General features: G+C 40.8%; 1 protein-coding gene across 4 annotated transcripts; it reads left to right on the forward strand.

The window, feature by feature from the left end:
* Positions 1-21: 21 nt before the first annotated feature.
* Positions 22-27,936, forward strand: DZIP1L (DAZ interacting zinc finger protein 1 like). Of its 4 annotated transcripts, none has more exons than XM_020815944.3 (16): positions 22-171; positions 7,688-8,242; positions 9,322-9,406; positions 9,836-9,948; positions 11,414-11,575; positions 14,015-14,152; positions 15,581-15,643; positions 16,384-16,524; positions 17,100-17,130; positions 18,380-18,430; positions 19,494-19,627; positions 21,525-21,717; positions 22,841-23,063; positions 23,614-23,819; positions 25,535-25,674; positions 27,081-27,936. In XM_020815944.3, exons 2-16 carry the CDS (start codon positions 7,745-7,747, stop codon positions 27,252-27,254), a joined length of 2,352 nt encoding a protein of 783 aa, XP_020671603.3. In that variant the 5' UTR covers positions 22-171; positions 7,688-7,744; the 3' UTR covers positions 27,255-27,936. The 4 variants fall into 4 exon arrangements, with proteins under 4 accessions (XP_020671603.3, XP_020671606.3, XP_020671602.3 ...); XM_020815947.3 differs by having other exon boundaries at positions 7,953-8,242; XM_020815943.3 differs by lacking the exon at positions 22-171 and adding an exon at positions 204-364.
* The last annotated feature ends 24 nt before the right edge of the window (positions 27,937-27,960 follow it).

Consider the following 27,960-nt stretch of genomic DNA (forward strand, 5'->3'; position numbering starts at 1 on the left):
TACAGCAACCGCTTGGCTTGGGGGACGGTGGAGCCGCGGTTTGCATCGCCGGCGGAGAAGCGCCTTCAGGGCACCGCCATCGAGTTGCCGGCATGATTCATCCTGACGTTGCTAAGCGGGGCCGAGAAGGTGATTCGTCGTCGCGCGGATGAACCAGCGCTGGGAGCTTCGGTGGGTGTTGAATTTCCTGGGTGGGAGGAACGTTCCGGCTCAAAAGAGGTTTGCCTAAGATCCAGGACAACCTTCGGGGATCCTTTCTCGTCCTTCCGTTTCCCCTCCCTCGCTCTCTTTCTCAAACACACGTGCGCGTCCGTCCCCACACAGTCCCAGCTCCACTTCCACAAACGATGCACTCGGCGGACAGGTAAGGATTTGCTTCTCTGGAGAGAGAAGAGAAATTTTTTGCTCTGCAGTCGTGTGAAGCTCTACTTCGAAAGAGTTGAGGAGTGGAAAGGGAGGGGAGGAGGAGGAGGGGCTCCCAAGTTCCCTGTTGTTCAAGCCTGCTCTTGGCGTCGCTCTCCTCCTTTCCAATTTCCGCTGCTTCGTTAAGCATTAGGAGCCGTAGAGTCTCGTTGAGGGCAAACCTCGGAGAGGCTGGCTGCCCCCCCCTTTTTGCCACACGGGGGGGGGATTCCCCGTATTCATTTTATTTTATTTATTTATTTTGCAACTTCCAAAGAAATTTGAAGCTCTTGGGAATGACTTGATTCGTGGCAGGAAGAGAGATTTTTTTAAAAAAGAAACGGGGAGGAAGGAGAAGCAGCGAGGGAAATCCACTCTGTTAAGGCTGCCTGGAGTGAGAGAAGGAGAAAAGAGAAGTCGATGGACTTAATGCGTGGGCAGATTTGAAAAATGCGGCGTGCCGGATTTTCCCCCTGATCCTGGCCCCCAGAGAGGGGGAGCCAGAAGGGGGGAGATGCCCTGAAGCATTCCTGCTTTTGGAGGCACTAGCAGCCCTCCCCAGCCGGAAAAGCATCTTGTTTGCAGTACACCAAAGAGCCCCCTTCCTCCACCCCAGCACTCACAGATCTCTGTTTCATACTGTTTGGAAATCTAGAGCCAAGTTTCCGTTTAAAGCTGTGACAGAGATGCTGCTGAGGGGGTTTCAAAAGGAAGAATGTTGGCAAGGGCTTTCTCACTCATGGTGGCGGAGAAAGATACAAACTAACTTTCCTAGCAGTGGTGCTGGTGGCTTTTACTGATGTGGCCACCTTTTTTGGTAAGGCTCCTGGACCTTCACAGCAGCTTCCACAAAAGCAGGAATTTCAAAACTGCTGGTTTTTTCCCCCCCTGTCTGGAGATGCAGAGGCAGAGAGGCTTATACTTGGGTCATTCCTGTAACAACACAATAATGGAAGCTGAGGAGCATAAAGACCGGGAAGCTGCCATTTAGAGTAGGCACGGGCGTCTCGTCACACCCAACGCAATCCACCTTCCCCTGTCATTTTCATTCAGCAGCTCTGGAGGGAAAGTCTGTTGCAGGACAAAAGGATGTGAGAACGCAGAAGCTGTCATGCTGGGCCAGACTGAAGGCCTGTCTTGGTCCAGGATGGTTAGCGAACAGCTTCCAAAGGCAAATAAACAAGACATTAGTGCAATAGCACTTTTCTCCTCATGCATCCAAGCAACCGATGTACAGAATATACCGGCCTAAATCCAGCTGGATTGGATAGTTCAGTGAGTTAGGTATCTGGATGTGAAGCCGGAGGTTAAGAGTTCAATTCTCCACTGTGCATCCCAGAAGAGCCAGCCTGTGAGGACTTGGGCAAGCTGCACAGTCCCAGGATGTCCCTAGGAAAAGGGAGCAGTAAATTATTTCTGAGTACTCTCTACCTAACAAGCCCTGAAAAGGGTTGCCATAAATTAGAATTGACTTGATGGCACACACATGCACACATGCACAGACACACAGACACAGACACACACACACACACAGAGGACCTGCAGAAGCGACTGTAGCTAAAGTGACAAGGTGTTTGGGACAGAGTTAGTCAGGCGGTATGTGACATTACCTCAATTTGCCATAGCAACTTGGATGATGTAAATGTCCAAAAGGATTCTCACCACTGATTCATTGGAGTGTTGTGCAGCATTCATTCTCTCACTCCTTTTTGAAGATGCTGAAGCTGGTGGCCATTGTAAAGTATAGTGGTGAAATGGTTAGCTGCTTGATTGATTTAATGGTTTTTAAAATTGCCTTCCAAAATACATAATTCTCAGAGTATGGTTCACAATATTTATTTATTTATTTATTTATTTATTTATTTATTTATTTATTTATTTATTTATTTATTTATTTATACCCCACCTATCTAGTCAGTTAAGATTACTCTAAGTGGCTTACAACACAGACTAAAAACAAACTTATAACATATCACATAACAGATTTACAAAATTAAAAGATAGAATAAAATTTTTCCCAAAGATGGCGAGAAACAGGGTATATTATAACAGAAAAAAAAAATTAGACATTAGATGGAAAGGGGGAAGGCCTGCCTGAACATCCATGTTTTGAGTTGTTTCTTGAAAATACCCAGCGAGGGAGCTGCGCGAATGTCAGGAGGTAAGTTGTTCCACAGGCGAGGAGCCACCGCCGAGAAGGCCCGGTTTCTTGTTTTCTCCTTCCGGGCCTCCCCCGGCATCAGGCTCCTCAGCCTCATCTCCTGACTCACCCAGGTGACATGGGTAGAACTGGGTGGGAGTAAGCGTTTCGCCAAGTATCGAGGCCCTAAACCGTTTAGGGCTTTAAACGTACAATAGTCAGTAGGTCAGCATAGTAAATTTTTGCAAAAATAACACTGACATATGAAATGTAAGATCATTTAGGGTTTTAGTAGTAGCGGTGGTGGTAGTAGTGGTAGTTGTTGTTGTTGTTTAGTTGTTAAGTCATGTCCAACTCTTTGTGACCCCATGGACCAGAGCATGTCAGGCCCTCCTATCTTCCACTGCCTCCCAGAGTTGGGTCAAATTCATGTTGGTAGCTTCGATGACACTATCCAACCATCTCGTCCTCTGTCATCTCCTTCTCCTCTTGCCCTCACACTTTCCTAACATCAGGGTCTTTTCCAGGGAGTCTTCTCTTCTCATGAGATGGCCAAAATATTGGAGCCTCAGCTTCAGGACCTGTCCTTCCAGTGAGCACTCAGGGTTGATTTCCTTCAAAATGAATAGGTTTGTTCTCTTTGCAGTCCAGGGAACTCTCAAGAGTCTCCTCCAGCACCAGTGGTAGTAGTATTAAACCCTAATTATGGGGCAAAGGAGGTAACATAGAGAGCATAACATGTGTATAACAGACTTTTCACTTCAGAACATCCCTGTGTACCTCAGGAACAGTGAAAGTGAGCAGGAGGCTGTGACAGAGTGGGGCAGGGCTATTTGGATTCACATTTATGTTGTAGTGTGACTAAGAAAACTACACTTGCATGGAATGAGCAGGTGATGGTTTTGAGCCAAGTGAATAGAACTAAGGCTGGTTTTCAATAACTGGTATGTAGGTTTAGTTCCAATTTTAGCAGTTTTCCATGTATGTATGCATCATCTATAAGTGACTGCTGTTTGTGCTGGTGAAGAAAGGTGGGGGTCCAAAGCATTGCCTAAGGATACTGTCACACTAGAGTTATAACCTGCTCCCCACATGGATATGTGGTAGTCCAGGCCCCACTGTCAAGGGGGAAAATCATACAAAAAGAAAGCAAGATATATAGGTACTGCATCATCAGGATTTCTTACAACATATTGGACCTTAATTTGTATACAAAAAAAAAATCCCAGACCTTTTGCTAGTTTGTTAGTCTTCTTTCCTTTTGCTAAATTCATAACTGAGATTCTGTTGCTCTAGGATATCAGCAGCAACACAGTAACAAACTGAGCTGAGTCACTTTTCAGACATCACCAAGATGTGGGAATAAATCTCGACTTTGCCCCATAGAAAAATGCAAGTGTCTCATTCCTTCACCTTTTTAGTTTGTTTGCCCTTCTCTAAAATGGGGTGGCCTAGCCTTCACTTCAGGATTCCTTCAGCCATGGTGCAGGCAGTGACTTTCAGTGTGCAGAATGCACAGAGTTTCTTTGTGACCTCTCTTCCCTTGATATTTGCTAGCTCTACCATTAGGCAGATTGGAGAGCCACGTTAGGCGGCAGATATGGGATGCTGTGGAGAAAGCAACCAGCAGCAGCAGCTCTGCCTGCTTGTTTTGCAACTTGAAAAATAAGCGATGACTTCAAGAGCAGCAGCAGGTGCAGATGCATCACCATATTCGAAGTAAGATTTAGCTGCCAATCCTGTCACTTTCCAGAGATAGACTCAGGAAGCAGGTGTGTTATGTCTTGACTTTCTCTTCAAGCATCAACAGATCTTGGGCTGGCCTAGTCCCAAGCTTCACTTTACATACACTTTACTTGTATATAACACCAGACTTTTTGCCACTCAAGAGATTATTTAAAGGACAGTTTCAGCAGCAGCAACAACAAAAGCACACTGATATTGAAAAGGATGCAAGTTGAGCTTTGCTCAGTATTGACGGTGAAGAACTGCATAGAGATTAAGAAGGTGGACATAAAATTGAACTGATTCTACTGACAGTGACTGTGCTGTTGCTGGTTATATCTAGGTTGCTCTTGTGTATCTGGTAGTTTCAAACACAAATTGTCTGATTTGAGTTATCATTTTTGGAAAGAAACTAATGATTTTAGGCCAATACAGCTTTGCTTGAACAGTTAACAGTAACTGCCAGGAGGAACACATTAGTGTGTTTAAAGCTTGCATGACCCCTTTTTCCCCCTGTTGCTTTCCAGCATTAGGCACAAGAAAAAGGAAGATCATCCTTTTTCATGCATGCTGAACCCATATTAGGTCTCTGTTCCCAAGGTACTTTGTTTGCTTTATCTGTTTCTAGCAGTGTAAATTGCATCCAAGGCTAATTAAACAATGAGACAGGTGCCACATGCCACTGTGTTCAAGGACAGCAGAAGCTGGCCATTTTAGCACCTTAACTGTTGATTATTCTGTTGCACTGCCAATACGCTATCATCAAAGCAGTTACAAAGCAAGGTAATTGTCAAATCCATATTGAGGGAAGCTTGTGTTAGAATATAAAGTGTTAGAATATAAAGTGTCTTCCTCCTAAGGGTGCACTCATCATTTCTAGACACTGAATTAGTGTCTCACCTGGTAAGGCCCTTCATTAACCCTCTGTGATTTTGGGAGCAGGCTGTCCATTCCTTTCATAGGAATGCCATCCTCACAATCACACATACAGGGTCCTGAGACATGGTCTGTTCCTCCATGATGCTTGGGGTCACAGCGCTCCAAAGAATTTCTGATGGTTCCCACCTTGGGTAGCCCAGGTGTTCTTGAATTGCAACTCCCAGAAACTCTCGTCATCGTAGGTGGTGATGAAGGCTTCTGGGAACTGCAATCCAAGAATACTTGGGTTACTCAGTGTTGGGAATCAGTGTGATAGAAGATTCAGCCAGTGTGGCATGCTGCTGTGGAAGTTCTCCATCATCCCAGGAAATGTTGCACACATGCTTAGCATCCATTAATGTGTGACTCCAGTCCTGAACATTTGGGTGATTCAAAGACTGTAACAGCGTGAGAAAAGTTCATATATCCTGAAATGTATCCAGAAACAGTATCACTCAGTGGCTTGTCTTCATCATTGTTTGCATACTCAGAAGCATCAAACAAATGGACACAAAGCGGAGAATGAATATTTAATCACTTGGAATGTTCTGCTTAGCTATGGTGTATTTGTGCTACCATGAGCAGAACTTAGGAGTCCTGTTACCATCAAGCAGGACACACCTAGAAACACACTGTTGCTCAACACAACTGTTGAACTGTTGTGAATAAGCAAAAGTTCTTGGTTGATCACAACGCTTCCCTGCTAGAGACATGGTATGTAACATGATGTCCTGAACAATTGTTTCCCGTAAAGCAGCAAGTCTATATTGACCTGCGAGTACGATTCATTGAGCACAGTGAATTTTTTCCTTTGGATAAATTTAATGGAATTGCACAGCTGCAATCCTACCTCCATTTACCAGTTGAATTGACCTTAGTGGAATGTTCTTCTGAGTAAAATACATAAGATTGTACTATAAAGGGTTCTGTAATAGTACAAATATGACATGCAAAAGCAGCTATTTTGATGTAAGCGGTTTAATTTTAGATGTCCTTAGTTTTGAAGCTCATATAGATTAATTATGATAAGATGTAAATTGTTTTCCTTCTATATTGTTTCAAACTTTATTGAGCCATAATACAGATTCCTTGAAACTATATATCAAGGTTTTTCTATTCAGTTGTTCAAATATCTGTGGCCTCCAACTATAGAATATTCTCTGGTATTTTAATCAATTGAGTTTGTCTGTTGAACTGTATTTTATTTGCTTATTTATGCTTTTATTTGTTGTTATGGTGACAATTGTGTATTTTAGTGTTTTAATTATATTGTACAGAAATTTTGTAATCATAAATATTTAAATAACTAGGTAAATAATGTGTGTACATATTGTGTATGTACACACATATGTTTGTACATGATTATTTCAGGGATGGTTTGTGGACTGTGCAGGAGGAACACCTCACTCATTGGGGGGGGGCTGCTTTGAGCATGAGCAGACCATGATTTACACGGAGCTAAGAGTGTCTAAAATGTATTTTGTAAGTGTGTGTGTGTGAGAGAGAGAGAGGGAGAGAAAGAGAGATGCCATTGATGGATGGATTTGTCAGCAATGCATTATGAGCTCAGTAATACTGATGCTTTCCATTGTGGATAGTAAAATGCACACAGAACAAATAAGTGTGTACATTTTTATAGTCAATGGGTGCCTGAGAGACTTTGTATATAAGTTTATGGATAGTGTAAGCATGCCTTTGTGTGTCTTGCTTATTTTTATGTAGAAGCTGGAATGCTTGCCTGTGCTTTTACTGTAGATATTGAGAGGCAGTTTTAAATTTGAATAGTTAATGAGTCAAACCTTTCAGTTATGAAAACAGTCATTTCCATTCATTCACATATTTGTCTCACTCTTTTGTTAATTCCATGAATTTTTAATAGATTTTTGATTTAGTGGTTGTTCAGCCATCAAATACGGAAATGCGTAAACTAAGATAAAAAACCAAAAAACAACTCAGTTACTCCTCCGGAATAATGTGGTACAGTGGAATAATATAAAAAGGAAAACAGTTCTATAAACTTCACAGTATATATACATCTGAGGGGAAATCCAGACAGTCCAAGCAAGTGTAGACTTAATGTACAAATTGTGTTGCTTAACATAGAAAATTGCACTAGAGTAGGCCAATTGAATCAATGGGAATTTAATGAGTCAACTTCCCCATAAGTTCCATTAATTCAAATGGACCTACACTAACTGTGACTTAGTATGCACATTTGAATCAACAGAACTTATGAAAGACTTGATTCACCCTATCCCCATTGATTCACAGGGCCTACTCTATTGCAATATATTACATTAAGTAACATGATTTTGGCCACTGAATTAGTGAAACTCATGTATTAACAGTCATTCAATGAATCTACCCTTGTTGAGAATAACAGTCAAATTTAGCCCTTGTCTATACTTCAAGTACAAAAACAGACTATTGCAAATATTCATTATCCACTTTCAGCTCTGATCCATTCATATCTATGTCATTTTTTTCTTTCTTTTTTTTTAGCCTTTTGTTTCTAATATTTACTATCCATTATCACGGCCTGTAACCCAGTATTATTGGATGGGTGTGCCAGGTTCCACATTTCCAGTAAACTTCAACATGCTGCCTAGTCCAAATGTGATTCCAGCCTTTAAATTCCAGTTGCGGCGAGATACGATTGACTGGAGACGGTTCAGTGCCATTGATGTAGACCGGGTGGCTCGTGAGTTGGATCTTGCCACTCTCCAAGACAATATCAACAGTGTCACTTTTTGCAATCTTGATGCAGAGAAATGCCCCTACTGTCAGCAGCCTGTAGATCCTGTTCTCCTAAAGGTCTTAAAGATGGCCCAGCTGACCATTGAGTACCTGCTCCACTCCCAGGAGTACCTGAGCATGAACCTGACAGCTCAGGAGCAACACCACCAGGCTGCTCTAGAAGACCTCAAGCGCCTCCAACAAGAATTGGGCAAGCAAGCAGAAGAGATAAAGAGTGTTAAGGAAGAAAGTAGGAGACGGAAAAAAATGATTGCCACTCAGCAGTTGCTCTTGCAAGCTGGGGCCAATAACTACCACAAGGTGAGTTAAAGGGAATAAACTATCCAGAGAGTATTCTCTGATGTTTCATTGATAGGAGTAAGGGTACATACCATGAAGCATGATGTTGCTTCATAGTGAGTTGATACAAGGTAAGATAAAGGTTCCCCTCTAGGGGGCAGTGCTCATCCCTTTTTCCAAGCTGTAGTGCCAGCATTTGTCCATAGACAGTTTCAATGGTCATATGGCCAGTGCGACTAGACACAGAACACTGGTACCTTTGCAGCATGGTGGTACCTATTTATCTACTCGCATTTCTACATGCTTTTGAACTGCTAGGTTGGCAGTTCGAAACTTAGGTTTATTAGACTGTGTATCAGAACAACTGTCCCTGCATTTGCTTGAGCAATGAGGTCAATTGGAGCCCATACAGTGGCATGCCTTGCAGTAAATATAGATACCATGCAATTTTCTTCATCTTCTTTGTTTGATAAAGGTTTCAGAAGTAAAGATAAATAAGCAAAGTTGAAGAAAAAGGCTAGAGCTGCATAATGCATCAGACAAATTATGGACCATGGACTGTATAGGGGCTCCAGACCAGACTTGTAAGCCCCAACCTCCCTGAGCCTCCTGATGATCCACAGGTGTGACTGACAATTACTGTGGAGGTGGAAGTGGAGAAATGTTGGTTTTTGCACTCTGGGAGTGACAATTTTTAGATCAAAATGCCAAGAGAAACACCCCTGACCATTACAAAAAATCAGAACCAGAAGTTGATGTCTGGATTTTTTGAATTTTAGACTATTTTATTATGCCATTTCTGAGCCTGTAGTGGGTACCATTGTTTAAAACAAAAGTCCTTCATGCCTGAGTGGCCATTTGTGTTCTAGTATTTGGCAAAAATTCCCGAACAGTATAGGATCAAGATTCTTTAAAGTACTGTATGAGGATATTATGTCCTTCTTTGAAAATTGGAGTTGGACTTGCTTACCTTTTGTCCCCATTCATCTTGTAATTTTAATATTCTGTGAGGATGGAGAAGAAGCTGGTGGATGACTGCCTGTTGAGTTCTGATCATAATTTTTTTGTATATGTGACCTCCTCTCTGTATTTTTCCACAGTGTCAGCTCTGTGATAAGACCTTCATGAACTATTCCTTTCTTCAAGCCCACATGCAGCGCAGGCACCCAGAGGCCACTGCAGCTGGTGAGCAATGGTGGTTGCCTGAGTAGTTCCTGGGATCTTCTGTGTGAAAGGGATTCCAAGGTGGGGTGAGTGGGAGAGAAGTATATATTTGAGATCACTTTGATAACCGCAGTTTCAATTACATTTTGTAGATGGCTTTCCCCATCTCCATTTTCTACTTCCTAATTTTTTTGACACATTTTATAGATAGCATAGACATTGAGGGCTTGTCCTCTTGTACTTGTTGCCATGCATGTTGGTGGCATCATCATCATCACATGCAATAGCACAGAACTATATTTGATGCACTTGCAGTAATTGAATTGCTTTCCTAATAATCTGACTTTGAAAACTGGAATGGGGCGGCAGGCTAGGAAAAGGTGAAGCTCTTTGAAATGTTTGCAGTTGAGGCCACCATTAATGGTGCTTCCTTCTACATCAACATTGCAGAGAAGGAGAAGAAGAAACAAGTGGTGCAAATGGAAAATGAAATTGATGAACTGAAGGTCAAGCTGAAAGAGACTCAAGTTCTACTGGAGGCTGAAAGTCAACATCGAGCTCAGGTATGAATGTCAACATTGAGCTTGGGTATGAATAAGAAGAACCTCTCAAACCCAATGTTCCTTGCCTTTATGAATTATAATTATTTGTTTGGAGCCAAAGTGGAAAACATTTGTGCCATATGTGATAATGCTGATCATATTTCAGGAGCTTTCTGCAGCTCAGCAGCTAGAATAGAAGAGATGTGTTCTGCGCTTCCAGTAACCAAACATAGAGTGAATTGCTTGAGTTGGCCCTCCTGGCATGATCATTGTCAGCTATTCTGTGCAACAACTACTAACTATTGTAGATCAGGTTAAATGGGATGTAGTACAAGGCCTTTTCAATCACAACTCCCAGCTAGTGGAATGCCCTGCCTTGGGAAACCATCCTGGTCCCCTGATTTCTTGGCATTGCCACTTCCTGTGAAAATAACTCCTGTGTTGTCATGTTTTTGGCTGGGTTTACCTATGTATACCTACTCCAAAATAGATGTGCAGGGAAGGGAAATTTTCATCCCCACAGCTTTGGATTTGGCTCTGGTCCCTTTCTTGGGTGCTTTCCTTTTGCCCCAGCTACAGAATCATGCAACATTCACTTGACATTGTGGCTTTTCAAAATGCCAACCGAGCCCCATGGCCTCCTCTGTTACCTCTGTCTTAACTCCCAGAAGCCCTGATAAATACCCAAGATGCTTAGCAGTATTAAATAAAACTTATGTGTGCCTTAGTCCTAAACTATTTATTAAGTCATGATTGTGCTACCTATTTTAAACCTTGTTTTGAAATGGATGTTTAGACATTTTTTTGGTTTGAGGGAGGGGAAGTGTCTTGCCCTTTCATCAGAAGATACATACATAAATGAATCTTGTAAGCAATGCATTCATAATTCTAATTTGATGGGTTGTTTTCAGTTTTAAACGCTAACACAAATAAAATTTCCAATTTCTGACATTCAACTTCAACTAATTGATTTTTAAACCTAGCAGTCCAAGCTCCGAGACATAGAATCTTGTTGGTCATGAAAAAAAAGTTTGTTTTAATTCTGAAATCATTGTTGTAAATTGCTGAGAAATGAAGCATAATGAGCCCCTCTAAGCCCTGGTAAAATGTATCTGCCCCTCAATGCGAGAAGCTGTGCTGAAAGTTTCAAAGAAATCTCTCTTTGGGGAAAAAAAAGGAATGGAACTCTCTGTCTCCCTCTGTATAAAAAAAGCTAAAATGAACATTGCGGTAGGGAATTGTGATGTGGAGGGAAGGGGAGCAGCTTCTGGTGTTATGTGGCCCAGGGTGGGATGAGGGTGGGAAAGGTCTGGTCCCATGATCAGAAGTCATTTCCCCATGTGGCCGCATCGAACATCCATCTTGGAACCGGCAAAGCAAACAGTGGCATGGAGCCCAGACCTCAGCTTTCACTTAGAATGGCTGTAGTTCAAGTTGAATTTTTGAGCATGGAAATAATGCCATCTGAACATTGCTCTCTTGATAGGAGGCAGAGAATATTCGCCAAAGAGAAGAGGAGGAAAGGAGAAAATTTGAGAGATGGAAGGAGGAAGAAAGGACAAAGTTTCAAAAGGAAATGGAAGACCTTAGGCAGCTGTTCCTCTCTGAATTCAAAGATATTTCTAGCAGGAATTCTGTCTTGGAAGAGGTAAGAGAAAAATATGGCTTAGTCTCTATTCCTGTTTTCCTAAATGTTCAGTACAGTGCCACTTCACATGACTATTGTCAACAGTGTAGGCATCCTTCAGTCTCAAGAGACTATGGTAATGTGCTCTGAATAGAGATCTTGGAACAGTGTCTAGTGTGGCTGAGTAGGCCAGTTTGAGAGTGACAATCCCTTTCACACTGAAGACAAATACAATCTGTCCCCTGTCCAGCTCCCTGATTTTGCTGGTTTCGGGACTGCCTCTTTGCTTCGGCCTGCTGGACAAGGGTCTCTTCAAACTGGGAGAGGCCATGATGCACTGCCTGCCTCCAGGCTGAACGCTCAGATGTCAAAGTTTCCCATCTGTTGAGGTCCATTCCTAAGGCCTTCAGATCTCGCTTGCAGATATCCTTGTATCGCAGCTGCACTATACAGGAGATATTGTGGAATCCGACCATTAGCCATTTTCATGACATGCCCAAGCCAATGTAGACGGCATTGTTTCAGTAATGTATACATGCTAAAAATTCCAGCTCATTCTAGGACTACTCTATTTGGAACTTTGTCCTGCCAGATGATTTGGAACTTTGTCCTGCCAAAAATGCGTCGGAGACAATGCATATGGAATGTGTTCAACTTCATTTCCTGCTGTGCACAAAGGGTCCAGGGCTGAGGGTAAAATAAAGTGACCATGTTCTAAGTTCTTTGGAGAATCAAAATGGAAGTCTGATAATACATTAATTTTCCTATCTTTTTGGGCTCACTTGATTCATATAGAATAGAGAGACTATTTCAACTAGAAGCCGTGAGCTTGGCTTAGAACAGTGATTCCCAACTTTGGGCCCCCAGATTTTCTTGCACTAAAACTCCCACAAGTCTTCAACGCAAGCTGTGCTGGGCAGGATTTCTGGCAGCTGTAGACCAACAACATCTGGTCACCCAAGATTTGGAAGCTGTGGTAGACGTTTGGGGTGAGAGGAACAAATTCAAGCTGCTTATGCTTTAAAGCCCTTGAGAGTTTAGGATCTTGTTACCTGTCAGAGTGCCTTTCCCTCAAAAGTCTACCCATCCCACCCATACCTCTTGTATGGGGATACTCTGAATGGCCACTCTGAAGGAAGCCCAGAAGTCTGTCATTCATAACCAGGCCTTACCTGTGGTGACTGCTTTATTCTGGAATTCCCTTCCAGAATACCCATCCCTCCTGGGTATCAGGAGGCAACTTAAGACGTGGTTGTTCTCCCAAGTCTTTCTGTAGTTTGCCCAAAAGTAATGTTATATATCCCTCTTGGCTGGCCTGCCATGCATTTTTTGCAGCCTGTCTGGCTCTCTTGATCATTGCACCCTTAGGATCATGTTTTATCGTGGCACTGAAATCTTTGATGTTTTTTGTTGCCTTTCTATTACTTTTATGTTTTGTTGTGTCTGCCACTCAGAGCAGTAGCTTCCCTACTAGTTAGGCGGGAGAAAAATCTAAATAAATAAAAGAACAAACAAACAAACATGCTTAAAAAACTGCTGACTAAAGGGAAGCCATTCTGGGTGGGACAGAATTGAGGAGTTAGTTGTTTAGTACATTGCAGATCCATTTATAAATATTCAATAAAAAACATTTACTGATACAAAATGTAGCACAGTGTCTCATCTTATTATTTCATGGGGGTCTGAGTGTTAGAGTTTTTCACCTAGTTCTGATCAAATATCAACTGAATGAAATGGGAATGGCTTTACCCTTTACGAAAGGGAGGCAAAACTGTAGCTGTAACATAATAAACCTTTACAAGTAAAATGTCTCCCTTGCTTTGTAACAAGAGATGGGGTGTTCATATTTGTCTACCAGGGGAGATGAATCTTGTCACCATAGGTGCCTGGGCCATTTGGACCCATCCCCAGAACCAGCCAGTCCATTTACTGCTTGCCATGTAGCATATGCAGCCATCATCATTCACAACACATCAATTGCAGAAGCAGCCGGGACAGCATTTCCCTGCCTCCCTGCACAGCCAGCCACTCAGCAGCTTAACGAGGTAACCCATCTTGCAGAAGGGGTCAGCTGTGCAGGGAGGCAGGGAAGCACCAGCCAGTCTACTCCTGTGATGGGTGTGGCATAAAGGACAACAGCTGTGCATACCGCACATCAAACAATAAGCAGACCATATGGGAGATGAATACAAATATCCCATGTCTATTCATAACGCCACTCATAAGTGCAGGAAAAAAGAGGGGCTTGTGGCTGATAGTGATTATTTCTATGGTGGTTATGTGTATTCAAAGTGTTTACCTTTCCCCACTCAAGTTAATAGAACAAAATCAGAGGGGCAGTGAAAAGTGTACCTCATAGCAAGTAGCCAGGCTTCCGTAGGGGAAGGCACAGATCACTTGTTATTTGTTTTTCTAGCTGATGCAGAATGCTTTGAAATGAACCACATTTTCCTTCTTCAGAAACTTCACGAACTACAGATCAAGAATGCAGTAGTCTCTAATCTTGGGACATTGCAGGATGATGAGTCAATAGACAAGCAGCAGTGGAGTAAAACTCAGAGAGAGCTACAAGGAATGAAGGCGAAGATTGAACAACAGGTAGGGGCAGCCAATGTGAAAGAATGGATTTGATCACTTAAATTAGCAACCTCAGAGGATATGGGACTATGTTCCGTCTCACTCAGACCCATCACAAGTCACTCCAGTCCTTTCCAATGGAACCAGAAGTGATTAAGTGCGGATTCTTAAAAATTGTTTTGGGGTATCAAACAAGATGCAGTGTAGGGTAACTTATTTTAGAGAAAGATCATATCCCTTGGAGGTTTTCAGATGTGCGAGTTCCATGTTATTTGATATTTGTGTGTTTATTATGAGGATCCTTTAGGAGTTACAAAAAAAAAAAAAACAGTCTTGGAGAGCTGCTTATAACCCACGAGTCATGTGAACCCTAACCTGATAGGATAAAGAATCCAGTAGGACCTATAGAATATAATTTCCTGTTTAGCTATGTAAGAAGACTGCGTATGGTAATATCTTCTTTTTATGATATATTAAACATTGTGACCCACTGGAGCCACACCATGAAAACTCACAAACTGTTCTAGAACATGACAAAATAACAGCAGAGTGATCATTATGAGTTTGTTTTGTTGTATAAATATTGTTCTTTTCTTGCATAGACATGAGTGAGAAATTTTATTAAGTTAATTTTACGTGAGAATTTATCCAGTTCATTATTCCTCAGATCAAATGTAGACATCAACACAATTTCAGGGCTGAACATCATACATTTCAGAGGTTGTGATATAGTTTGTGCAAGATGGAGAAATGTGCTTGAAGCATATGCATGTATTTTTGAAATGTGCTTTAAAAAGCATGTTTAAGAAACGCAGAACATTACTATACATTTCAAAACATGCTCACAACATTTCACCTGGTCATGTAGAAGGGAATAAACCACACAGTCTAATTCAGATATCAGGACTTTCAAGATAGAAAACTCCGACAAGGTGAAATTTTACATTTTCTCTCAATTCCTAGAGTAATACTTTTTGATCAATAAGGTTACAGTTGATACACACTTACCTAGGAGTTTGCTTCACTTGAAATCATTGGTACTTGCGTTTAAGTAGATAAAAGGTATAGAACTGTACAGTAAAAATATTTCAAGCTGCCTTGAAGAAAATGCTACAGATTTGCAGCCTTTTTATAACCTGGCACAGAAGCAGCCAGGATGGCCATTGTCCCTCTGAAGTAAGTATTCTTCCCTAAGTAGGTTACTAATATTCCTCACAGAATTTTCATTAGATAAGTGGATCAGAAGGGCTTTCTGGGTTGGAAAGGGATTCCTTGTACTTGATTTAAGGTAACCTGGCACCTCTATCAGGTTCAGCAAAGAACATGAACCAAAAAAAGAACACATGTTTAGAACCCCAAGTAATAACCTAATATGTTTACACAAGTAGTAGTGCAGAATACCAAAATACAAATGAATATGTCTGAAACGATTTTAAAAACCTTTGTCAGAAAGCAGAGTGGAAATGGAAGCTAAAGGAACTTCAGAAAGAGTATCAGAATGAGAAGGAAGAGGTGAGTAGCTTTTTTTTACCATTAGGGGCGTTGTTCATATTAAATTAGTGTACCCGCAGTGGTTATGGGGGAGTAGGCAGAGCTTTGTTAAGTTACTTTCCTTAGCTACAAATTTCAGAAGTCACCTAGCCGGCATCGCCACTGGTTCTTGTTCAAAAAGAAAGTTAGCAAAATTCTGGGAATAGGGTTCAATTTGCATATTCCGTATTCCTGTGTTCAGCATGGCATATTTATATACAGTCCATGCTGTATTCATGTAGATTCTTGTGTATACATCATGCTGAAAGCTCAATGAGGGAAAATATAACCCATAGATCTGAGGCCACGCCCTCCCCCATACACACATTGTACAACAGTGGAAGGCGTGCAACGATGTATATTACTGAATGGATATGTATAGACCAAGAGGGCCAATTTGTGTACCCCAAAAGACAACAAAATGTGAATAAGATTATTCTGTCCACCACGGCTTTTAGAGTACCATGTAGCAATGAACATCCATCATCCTTTCTGGTGCTAGGGAAAGAAGATAAAGAAAAGCTTGCAAATATGCTGGATGCATCCATTTGAAATTGTAAAATCTCACTGTAACATCAGATCCCAGTACAGTCACATTTAGCTGCTACCCCATGTGGCTGCGTTCAGAGCACGTGATTCTTTTAAGGTAGTTAATTGTCACACACAGAACAGCTGTGCTACCCAAATCCCTAAATGTATATGCATTGCTTTTCTCCTCCCAGTTAAAGAATGAGAATGAGAGACTGCGAGCATCCTTGTCTTCTGACCAGTGGAAGATGGCTGAGCAAAGCAAGCAGCAAATGGGATCTCTAACTGCACAACTCCGAGAGCAAGCCAAGATCATCCAAACTCAGGAGAAAACAGTACGTTGAATATGAGCTCCAGCCCAGGGTTCTTCAAGAAGCTCTCTGTTTTTCTCTTGTGATGCAAGTTTGATGAGAATTTTGACTCTTGTTGTTCAAGCTGAAGTAGGGATTGGATTGTTCACCTTAACAATTCCAAGGCTCCCCAAAAGTAATTAAATGTTGATATAGTTACATTTTTTTTTAAAAAATCCCCTTTTTTGTTATTCAAATATAACTAAGAGTGTGTTTTCTTAGCTGTTTTTTTTTAACCAGACTGCTACAGGACATTGGCCTTTGGTATGAAGCACAGCTACTCAGTGAGGCCACATGTAATTATAAAACACTTATAGTTACATTGCAAAAAAAGAGTGACATTATCTCTCATTGCATTACAACTGTAATGTAATTTTACATACATCTTAGTTATTGCAAAAAGAATTGATTGCAATAATTGTAACTAGTTGCTCCCAAACATTCAACATATGGCTTCATATGCCCCTTTTGCTTGAAGATTAAAGCCATAAAATATTAAGCAATCAATAGATATTGTCATCAAAAGCTGATTTTCTTACGTAACTTATTTTGTCTTCCAGATTAAGCTCCTGTCTTCCAGTAAAGCCAGAGGTAATGGCCAATAACTGGGTTGAATGGATTTCCATGATTAACACTAGTGTGTTCTTAGCGGTCTTTTGACAAATTGTATAATACAGAGACTTTTTTAGGCAGTCGAATAAGGAAGTTCTGTAATAGCCATATCTCTTGACTCCAAAGCGCACAGTGGGAATTAATTATCCAGCTTTTGTTCCAAGGTCATTCTGAAAATGTCACCCTTGATCTCAGCATCCATGGAACTTTTAACTGCAACAGAGGCCACAATTGATTCCATAGTTATTTTCTGTTGCAGATAGTGACAGTTGCAGATGGCTTTGTGGAGAGACTAATGTTTCTTGCTACCTCAGTCCAAACTGCATAGTAAGGGAAAATGATAATAGGGGCCCTAAAGTTGCAAGCTGCCTGCTTATTGGAAAGGTGGAATTTCCTTAGAGCACATCTGGAAGTGTGCATTTCTGTGGCAATTTTTTTCATTACGTTTCTAAGCAGACAGTTTCCCCTTTTTTCTCTGTTACTGGAAAAATCAAATATACTACCATTTACTACCAGGATGTGCTGTCCAATTAATCCGTACATTGAAGGAGGACTTTAAAGAAAGATCAGAAATTTAGTCACATATGCTGCCTAAAGAGCTTTTGAGGATTCCTCCTGCTCTTGGCAGTTTCCATGTGTAAGAGATGGCAGCGCCTTTTAAAACTTACTCTTACTGTTGTGTTAGTTTTCATGGCACTTTATAGTGAACAAGAGGGCAGAGCACTGCCCCAAGGAGGTTACAGTTTACAGGTGAGCAGGAGAAATAGAAGAGGAAGAAGAGTCACATTGAGGCAGCAGTGAAATAAAGTATATAGAGAAGTTTCAGTTACTTGTGCTCAGGCTTAGATATAGGCCTAGTGACAGTAAGGACAGAAAACTCTTCAATACAATTGTTTAAAGTTTAAAATCAATTAATTGCCATGCAGAGAAGAGGTTTAAATGTCATTTAAAATAATTAGCAATCTCTACTGACCTCAATTGGAGTTTAATTGTTTTAATTTTTCGCCTTGAACTTAGTCCATTTTTCCCAGTTAGAGAAAACCCATTAAATCAATGAGATTTAAATAAGCATTAACTAAGAAGTTTAATTTATTTCAGTGGGTTTTGGTAGTGGAACTGCTGTTTGGATTTAGCCCATTGATACAGCAGTGTGTAAGAGTTGTGAGTTCCGTGATATAGAACACGAATATGGTACATTTTTTCTAAGTTATTGCAAATTAATTTCCAGAAATCCAGGAGGTGTCTAAGATAGACAAGCCAGAAGAATCCACAGAAGAAGGTATTCTTCACTACTCTCAGATTCTCCTCTTGTTTTGATTTCACAACAGCTTTGGATTTGGCTGAACTCTGAACCAAGTTGGGCTGCTTCAGAGGGAACCAGGAGAGCTCTGAATTTTGAAATGGGGCTCCTACAAATCCAAATCTGAACCCTTCCAAAATGTTATCATTCTTTAGAAGGACATAGAGATCCATCATGCCTACAAAAATGGGATGGGAAGAATCTTGTAAGATGTTTAAATAATGACTGTTCCAAAGTGGATTGAAAAGTTAGTTTTTCTATACAGCTCCTAGAATCTAACATCTGGGAGATTTTGGGACGTGGTATAAAAAACAATGACATTGATTTTGTGATTGACAGTGGTTACCTCTTCAGTAATTTTGTGTCCAGAATGACTCTGAGAGGGTGCCAGAAGGGTTTAACTCACACTAATGAAAAGCTTCCTACATCTATGTTTTAGGTTTTGAGGCTCCCTAGTGCTCCCTTTTGCCCTGGTGAAGCCTTTTGAAGCCTTTGGATGAAGGGTGGGGAAACCTTTAAAAATGAAAAATAGCCCTGGATCACTTCCACCAGGATCAGAACTGCCTCTGCCACTACCAGTCTGGTGGCAATTTTGACTTAGTCCCAGTGCTAACGCTCCAAAAGGCTTTCCCAGGGCAAAGGGAGCCCGAAGGAGCCTTGGAACTTAAAATGGAGGGATGGCAAGCTTTTAATTAGTGTAAGTTAAGCATTCCCAAAGCAGGGAACCAATCATCGTCAAGCGATTTTTTTCCTATTAAAACTGTTTTGCGATCAATATAGCGATCGCAAAATACTCATCGTTAAGCGATTTTGTCGTCTAACGAGGTAATCATCAAGCGGGGCACCACTGTAATTGTTTTTCTATCCTGTGAAAATTAATGCTCAACTTATTGTTATGGCAATATCAGGTAAGCATTCAAATTTCTGATAGCCTGAAAGACATACTGAGGTGTCAACTTCATCCTTAGTTATGAACATAATGTCCAAGTATTGAGGTGATCCCAACTTTTTCTTACTATTTTGACCATTGATTTCATTGCAGAACTAGAAGATGCTGTAGACAGGAAGAAGAGAGTTCTAGAAGCACTAAGAAGGAATCCAAACTTGCTGAAACAGTTCCGGCCGATTCTTGAGGAGACCCTTGAAGAAAAACTGGAGAACATGGGAGTGAAACGGGTGAATTCCATGAGAGAAAAAAAGCAGGCAGAGATAGAGAGTGCATTATTCCCTTTTTATCCATTTGAACAACTTTAATGCCTATTTCATATTCAATTAAGAATTGCAATGTCTGTTAATGCATGAAAGGTGAAGTCTCTTCAGTCTCCAACACATTCTGAGAATGTATTGCCAGTCACAACATAGGCAGAAGAATTTATCTGCCTTTGCCTCTTCCAAGTTCCACACCAACTATTTAAAAATTTGGAATATTTGTTGTAAGAAAGTGGCTTATAGAAGGTTATTCTCACTCTTCCCACCACAGTTACAACTCCTTTTCACAGACTGTTGATTCAGGAGACTTTTATAAAATTCCCTCTTGCAGTCCAGAAATTATGTTTGCCTTTGACTTAAACTGGATTGAGAACATTGTTGGTCTGAAAAGTCTAAGAGAGTTCAGGGGAGATTTTGAAGACAGAAGATTGGACAGAGGGCAGAAAGAAATGAGGATAAGAATAAAAGGAGGGAAGAACCACATAGAAAAAGATATGCAGCTCTTCGGCTCTAACTTTGAATAAATAGGAGCCTCGTGGCGCAGTGGTTAAAACGCTGTTCTGCAGCTAAAACTGTGCTCACGACCTGGGGTTCAAATCCCAGGTAGCCGGCTCAAGGTTGACTCAGCCTTCCATCCTTCCGAGGTCGGTAAAATGAGTACCCAGCTTGTTGGGGGGGCAATGTGTAGCCTGTATAATGAAATTGTAAACTGCCCGGAGAGTGCTTGTAGCACTATGGGGTGGTATATAAGTCCAAAAAAAATAGCTAAATTGACTTAGGTAAATATATTGGCCAGAATCCTTTTGCATAGCTAACAAATGGTGTAATGTTTGGATGAAAATTTCCCCACATGAAGAAATCACCATAGAAGTTATCAGTTGCAAACAAAGTCACATAACTCAGTACATGCTAGGTAATGCCTATGATTAGTTCTCTTTATTTAAGGTAATTAGCTCCCAAAAGTTACACCATTTGTGTTACCCCAATGTAATTAGGCAAGAGAATTTGAACCCTTGGGTTGGAGGAAAGAAATAAAAGAGCTCTTCTGTTTGGGAATATTCAGCACCTGTATTGTTCACAGTCATTGTATAAATGAAATATTCAGCTCAATAAACTGTGTGTCAGGCTTTTAATTTGGAAAAGAAGGCCAGCCAATAGACAACACACAAGCCTGCATCAGAATACATGACTGTAGTTATACAGGCTCTGCACAAATTAAAGAATAAAAAGATGCAAGTAGTATTCTGTACGAGTGAAAATAACTTGCACAATCTTTTTGGAATTCCTGAAGAAACAGCAAGGAGAACTGGCAATAAGAGGAAAGATGTTGAGTAGCAACCACATAATATCAACACAAATAAAACTCATGGAGATGCTTGTTGATTCCAGTGGTAAATGGTTGGTGTTCTCCAAACCATATGCTACTTGAGTAATACATTTCTCTAGCACAATTCAAATTTGCTCTATTCAGTGACAAAAAATGACTCACCAGTATTTCCTTACTAAAATGAATGGATATTAATTGCAAGAAACAATATAAATGTGCTCAAAAAGGACCTGAGCCCTTTCCATAAGTTATTGGCCCATAAAGACCCTGAATCAGTAAGATTATGATGGAAATTTCTGTCCACCACATATCCATTCCATTCAGTGTCTGAAACAACACTGAAGCAAATGGGAACAGAGGAGAGGCAAAAACCTGCCTCCTCATTGTCCCTCACCTTCCCTGATCCTACCCACATAATTCTCAGTGATAGTTACAAAAAGGCCTTTAATCTACTACTAATCTACTACTCTAGAGAGCAACAGAATCAGAAGGAAGTGGCAGTAAGATTTCCAGTATTCATGATGGGTTTTCTTACAGGGCACAAAAGGTGTTCCAGCTCAGACCTATAAACACCTGAGAGATATAGTAAAAGTACAGCAACAGCAAAAAGCACAGAAGTTTCCACGTCTGCTTGCCTTACGAGACAAACTCCAGTTGGAAGTGAAAAAGAGAATCAGTTTGGGTCAGATGGAGGAAAGGGATTTGTCTGTGGCATTCTCTGCAGGCCCAGGTAAGAGGATTTGTGCCATTCTGTTGCCAGAACTCCGATTCCCATCTCATCTACTTTTATTTTATTTACTTGGTATGTATTTATACTGTGTTATTGTTTAAGTCTTCAAAGACAGCTTAGAGTAGCCCGTATTTCTCATTGCACTAGCAGATATCTACCAGAGCAACACAACTTTTCCCCTCCCTTCTCTCCTCAGCCCTCCGTGATCTTGAAATGCTTCAGAGGATTTCCCAGCTGTCAAGCAGGTTTCTGACAGTGCCTGGAGGTGGGCTTCAAGGGAAAAACTGTGCCCCTCTCTGTCTCACTGCCAGAGGCAGTTTCAGTGCTGGAATGACCCCCTTTAGATCCTGTTTGACTGATATTTTAAAAAAATTTGTTTGGTTAATTTACTATGTGTATTTCTTCTGTTCAAGGTGTATATTTTGGTGGGTTTGGGGAATGGGACTGTTTCCTTTTATGATGTTGTTTTTGGTTGTATTGTTGCCTATTTCTGCTATAGCTTGATTCTCTGTCGTTTTGCCTTTACTTTTGGGGGAATAGTCTTTTGGGGGTTTAGAGCTTTGGGGCAAGTGTCAGATAGAACATAAATGAGAAAGAACATTCCCTTTTGTGTTAAATGAAAGGTCAAAAGACACGTTTTCACCATAAGCATCCCTACGTCCTGTATTAGTAGGGTCAAAGTTAATGTAAGCATCCCATATGAAGACATTGATAGCTGCACAAGTGCTTCACTTACCTTTACTGTTTTACACATAGTAGACATCTTTTATGAGGCTTCGGTGAGGGTGCATAGTTCTTCTTTGTGGCCTCTGTGAATCACACCCTGGGTGATCCGCGCCTGCGTGGAGCCTCATCAGAAGGTTCTAGAGCTTCTGTGGTAGCAAAAAACACATTAGAATAAGGCCCGTGTTTTTTGCTACTGCCTAAGCTCTAGAACTTTCCGATGGGGCTCCGCGCAGGTGCAGATCACCCAGAGTGTGAATCACAGAGGTCCACTCGAAGAACTAGGTGGGTAACTTGTCATTTCTTTCCTCATATGATGCACTTGTCTCCCCTTCGCAGTCCCTGGGTCCGGTAGTAGGTAACTTGTTTTCCCTCAACTCTTTCTAATCTTCCTTTTCAGGTAGAAGGCAGATGAGTCTACACTCTCCATTCCAGGTTAAGTCTTCAAAACCCAGAATGCAACAAGTTGAATTGCAGCCTTATGCTTCAGAGATGCCCAAGCCAGCTCCTAGGAGTAAAGTCATCTCTGTGACTAGTGTGATGGAGACGCCCAAGTTCTCTTCTCCAAAGCAAGCCAAGATCAGCCCACCTTCCTCCCAGCACTCTCCTATTCATCAGCCTAGGTATGTTGTATGTAAAAATTCAGGGCTAAAGTTCTCTTCCCATTTTTATGCTGGAGGTCAAAATCTGTTAATTAGTTAATGCCTTTGTAAGTGCAGTGGAATAAATCGCAATGGCAAATTGCCACTAGTTAATGAGTCGCCACTTGCATTGCTCACTGCAAGTGAAGTAACATGACTGATGAGTGATTAGGGATCCCAGCAGCAACTGTTCCTGCTCTGATTTATGCCATTGCCCTTATGCGGACATAAATAACTAAAAGGCTTCTGGCCGAAGTATTTTGTCCTACTCTTGGTCTTGCTGCAGGAGCTGATTGAGCTGCCTTTCTGTTTTATGAACTTCTAGATATACTGCACTGAGCTTATTATTTCAAGAAAAAACTTACATTTTAAGAAATTAATAAGTGAATAATAAGCCCCCTCCCCAGTTAACCTAAAAAATAATAGTTTCCTTCAAAACCCTGGCCAAGAATCATCAAAATGGTCTTATTCACGTGTTGTCCTGAATCCCCTATGTAACAGCATAGCTGAAAACATTTATTCCTGTTCTCAGCACTTCACCTTTCACTTCTGAAGATGAAGAGTCTGAGGAAGAGCAAACCTTTGCCTCTCCAAAGTTCACACCATTCAAGACAGAACCAGAACTTCCCAGAGTAACCCAGAAGGAGGAGAGTGACTGGGATTCATCTGATACAAATTCTCCAGAAGAGAGAGGCAAAATGGGAAGAATTCTTTCTCCTGCAGCGCCAGCTCATTCAGGTTAAAAAAAAAAAACAACAACACTTTGGTTGGTTGGTTTATAAGTGACCCAAATATAATTTTCAAGCCAAGTGAGATGTTTAAGAAGTTTATTTTTCCTATGCTGCTGCCCCTTCCCTCTGCAAGTTTCCTTGGCTGAACAGGGATTCAAACCTAGGTTTCCTTGGGCCTGGTCTGTCACTCTATTCACTATCGCCCGCTGGGTAAATGCAAAGCAATTACAAGCCATTCTTAGAGGACCTTTCAGTACGTTTGGGTGTTGATCTTGTGACCACATGTCATCACCATTGCATCAAGAATGTTATTTTGTTCTTTTGCTTGTTAGTAGTTAGTATGTCATAAAGAAATGAAATGCCTAGAGGCCACTGCTTGCCACATTTAAAGCAAAGCCTCTTGTCAACTTTGTTCATTCCCATTAATCCAGAATACATGTGGACTTTTGCTTTTACTCTACAGTGTGTAGCTCTATGGATTGGATCTGCTTCCATATTTCTAAGAACATTGATCTGCTATCCTTCTGAGCTGCATTGCTCTAATTTGGTTTAGTTTAATTAAATGCTAACTTATACTCATCTGGCTGTGTTCTCTTTTCCCTTATCAAAGACTTTTGAAGTCTCTTCATTTTATAGGCCAAGTCATCCAATGTTGCAAATGCTGATAGTTTTTTTCCCCTTGTAGCCACCAGCAATACATAAAGCCCACCTAAAATTTAGGAATAAGTGGATTTGCCTGTTTCAGATCCATGTCATTTTCATAAGGTCTTGCTCAAATTCCCTTCAGTTTCTGCATTATTCTGCCAATTCAAAACAACACAACATCCATATTTTAATATATGCATATTCTAATACAAGTTTGTGAGTATGCTTTTTAAACCGTCGAGAATGGTCACAATATTCAGAAGAATGCAAAACTGGCTGCCTGTATAGTCCTTCCATTGATCTGAGAAATATAGATTAGTGTATTTCATGCAAGAATTTATGAACATGAAATTCCTAAAGCATCCCAATTTTAAAATGTGTCAAGGTTACATTTACCAGTTAGATGCTCCACATGGTTAACACTACATTAAAAAATTCTTTATCATGTGTTCCAGTCCATTTAAGGGTCATGTTAGTATGCCAACATTTTGTTCTAGAACAGTGTTCCCCAGCCTGGGGTCATGATCGCCCAAGAGGGTTGCAAAATGTTTTCTAGGGACTAATAGGTCACCTTATATGTGTTGTAGCCCTTGTTAAATAATTTCTTCCTTAATCTTTCTGAGCATGATTTTAAAGTTAGCATTTATGTGTATGTATGAGAAACAGGCTCTTTGGGAGAGGAGGAAATCTCTACTTTTTGAAATGGGATGACCTAACGCCATCAAAATGCCTTTTTATGCTAATATGCTGGGGGAGGTGCTAAAGGTTACTTGCCTCTTATAAAAAGGGGTTGTGACTTGAAAAAGGTTGGGAACCACTGTTCTAGAAGGGTGTACCTCTAATATGGTAACACTGCACATGAATGCTTTCATCACACGGTGGAGAAAGATTCATGTCCTAGATGCCATGGAGTTTCCTGAACTCATTCTTTTGCTAAACAGTGGCAGCCAAATTGTTAGGGTTGTCATTCTGAGACCATCAGCATTACATGGGTTCTGAAGTCTGAAACTGCCCTTGAAAAGAACCATTTAGTATAATGAGCCAGGTTGCTATTCTAACTGACTGTGTTTCATGTAGAAACATGGGTGCAGTCGATGGCTAAAAATCTGGAGGGAACACTGAGTACTCCTGGAAGAAAGCCTGCTGGGGGAGTGAAGCTCTTTCCCACTGAAACCAAAGAGGCTCCTAAATCCAACCACTCCAGCAAAAAACTTCAGGTATTATACAGCATGCTTTGAAGTTAGAAAAAGAGGCAGGGTTTGTTTTTTTTGTTTTTTTGTTTTTTGTTTCTTGAGGCTAATTGTTCCTTGGACTAATAGTACAATTCTATATTTACTGTCTGATTGGATAGCTCAGTGAGTTAGGCATCTAGCTGTGAAACCAGAGGTTGGGAGTTCAGTTCCCTTCTGTGCATCCCAGAAGAGCCTTGGGCAAAGCTGCACAGTCCCAGGATTCTCATATTTATTTATTTATTTATTTATTTATTTATTTATTTATTTATTTATTTATTTATTTATTTATTTGATCGATCGATCGATCGATCGATCGATCGATTGATTGATTGATTGATTGATTGATCGATCGATCGATCGATTGATGCCCCACCTATCTGGTCTACTCGACCACTCTAGGCGGCTTCCAGTATAGGATAAAACAATAAAAAACAAACAAATAAATAAATAAATAAAACATAGAAGAAGGGAATGATTAACTGCTTCTGAATAGGCTCTTCCTTTAAAGACTTGTGGTCTGACCATTCTGAGAATCCTCAAATGCTATTATTTACATGTTGTTCTGAATCTCCCTATGTAACAGCAGGGTTGAAAACATTTATTCCTGTTCTCTAAAGTAGTGGTCCCCAACCTTGGGCCTCCAGATGTTATTGGACTTCAACTCCCAGAAATCCTGGCCAGCAGAGGTGGTGGTGAAGGCTTCTGGGAGCTGTAGTCCAAGAATATCTGGAGGCCCAAGATTGAGGACCACTGCTCTAAAGTGTTTGAATGTAAGAGAAGTAAAGCTTCAGAGATCCTCCAGTATGTATTGCTGGAATGCTGTTCGTTGATGGTCACAAAAAGTTTTCATAATTGTCATAGCCAGTTGCAGCTAATTGATGAGGTTCCAGAGCACATCTCTGTTGCACAATCAGGCGCATGACCAGGCAGGCAGCTGAGACTCGCCCCAGCATCTCATCAGGAAGCCACAAGTAGCTTTTGCAAGTTACATAACTCTTACAGAAACACCAGCAGGATTCTGACCAGAATCAATGTGTGATATTTTAAAGATCGATATGAAAATTGCATATCATTAAATATGTGATTTTGAACATATTTTCTTGAAAAATGCTCTTTTCTATTTTTTTAAAATGCATTTCTAAATGCATTGTATAATACTAATTGTTTTTGTTACATGTGTTGAGCTAAGAACTGCACCACAAAATTAAGGTGAAGTATGCAGTGGGTTACATTCTAATTGACTTGATATTCCGAGATGCATGGATCAAGGCAGTTTGCACTGGAATTCACAAAGACCAAGTGCCTCAAGCATTCCAAAGTACAACCTGTCTTTACACACCATCTGTAACTCTCTTGTCTGTTCCCTCCCCTCCCTCCATTTGTGCTTGTAGTTTGTTGATGAAGACAGTGACTTGGACATTTCATCCTTAGAAGAAGTGAGCCAACGTCTGGATACTGAAAGCAAGCTGAAGCAGCAGCAAAGTGCAACAGCCAGTGGGGACTTGTCTGTGTCACGTGGCACCACCATCTGGAGTTCCAGCAGCACAAGGGCTGCTGCCTGGTGATTCCTTGCATTTGTCTGAGCTGTGTCAGAGCACCCATATTTTTTGTGGTAGAAGAGCTAATCCATGGCAAATTATTGAAAAGAAAATGAAACTCACATATATAAAATTAAGGGACTGAACATTTTCAGAAGAAAAATGTGAACAAGCCTCAGGGTTTAGGGTTACAGATTCGTTGTACACACCTTTCATAAAATGTTGAATTCTTTGCTTGAATGTGTTACTCCTTTGCAGTCGCTCATATGATGAGCCTTGTAAAAACATATTTATATCCTCTTTTTCCAGGCATCTGTCTTTCTAAATAAGAAGCCCGGCACCATGTTTTGAAACAAATTTGTCCAGAATATATAAATTTGTAGGAACGAGTGACATCATCCTTGGTTCTTAGCCTTGTGAGACATCACTAGGCCCATGACAATCCCACTGCTTGAATTGCCATTTTTAGACATTCCTTCATCTACACAGATGCAAACCAAACCCAAAATTCGCCTTCGCGAAAACAAACCAAAACACCTTCACACACTTTCAAGGTACTGCTGATGACACTATGATTTTTTTTCCTAAAGATTCATAATGTATTGACTTTTAACTTCTACTCTTAACTTCTGTTGGTAATAGTGACCAGACAGTAAGGGTAGATGTAATGAATAACACATATAATTCCATTAAATAACAGTTTATGCTGCTGTGCATTATTTAATCCTTACTC

The sequence above is a fragment of the Pogona vitticeps genome, chromosome 3, assembly GCF_051106095.1.
Source record: "Pogona vitticeps strain Pit_001003342236 chromosome 3, PviZW2.1, whole genome shotgun sequence".
NCBI classification, from domain to species: domain Eukaryota; kingdom Metazoa; phylum Chordata; class Lepidosauria; order Squamata; family Agamidae; genus Pogona; species Pogona vitticeps.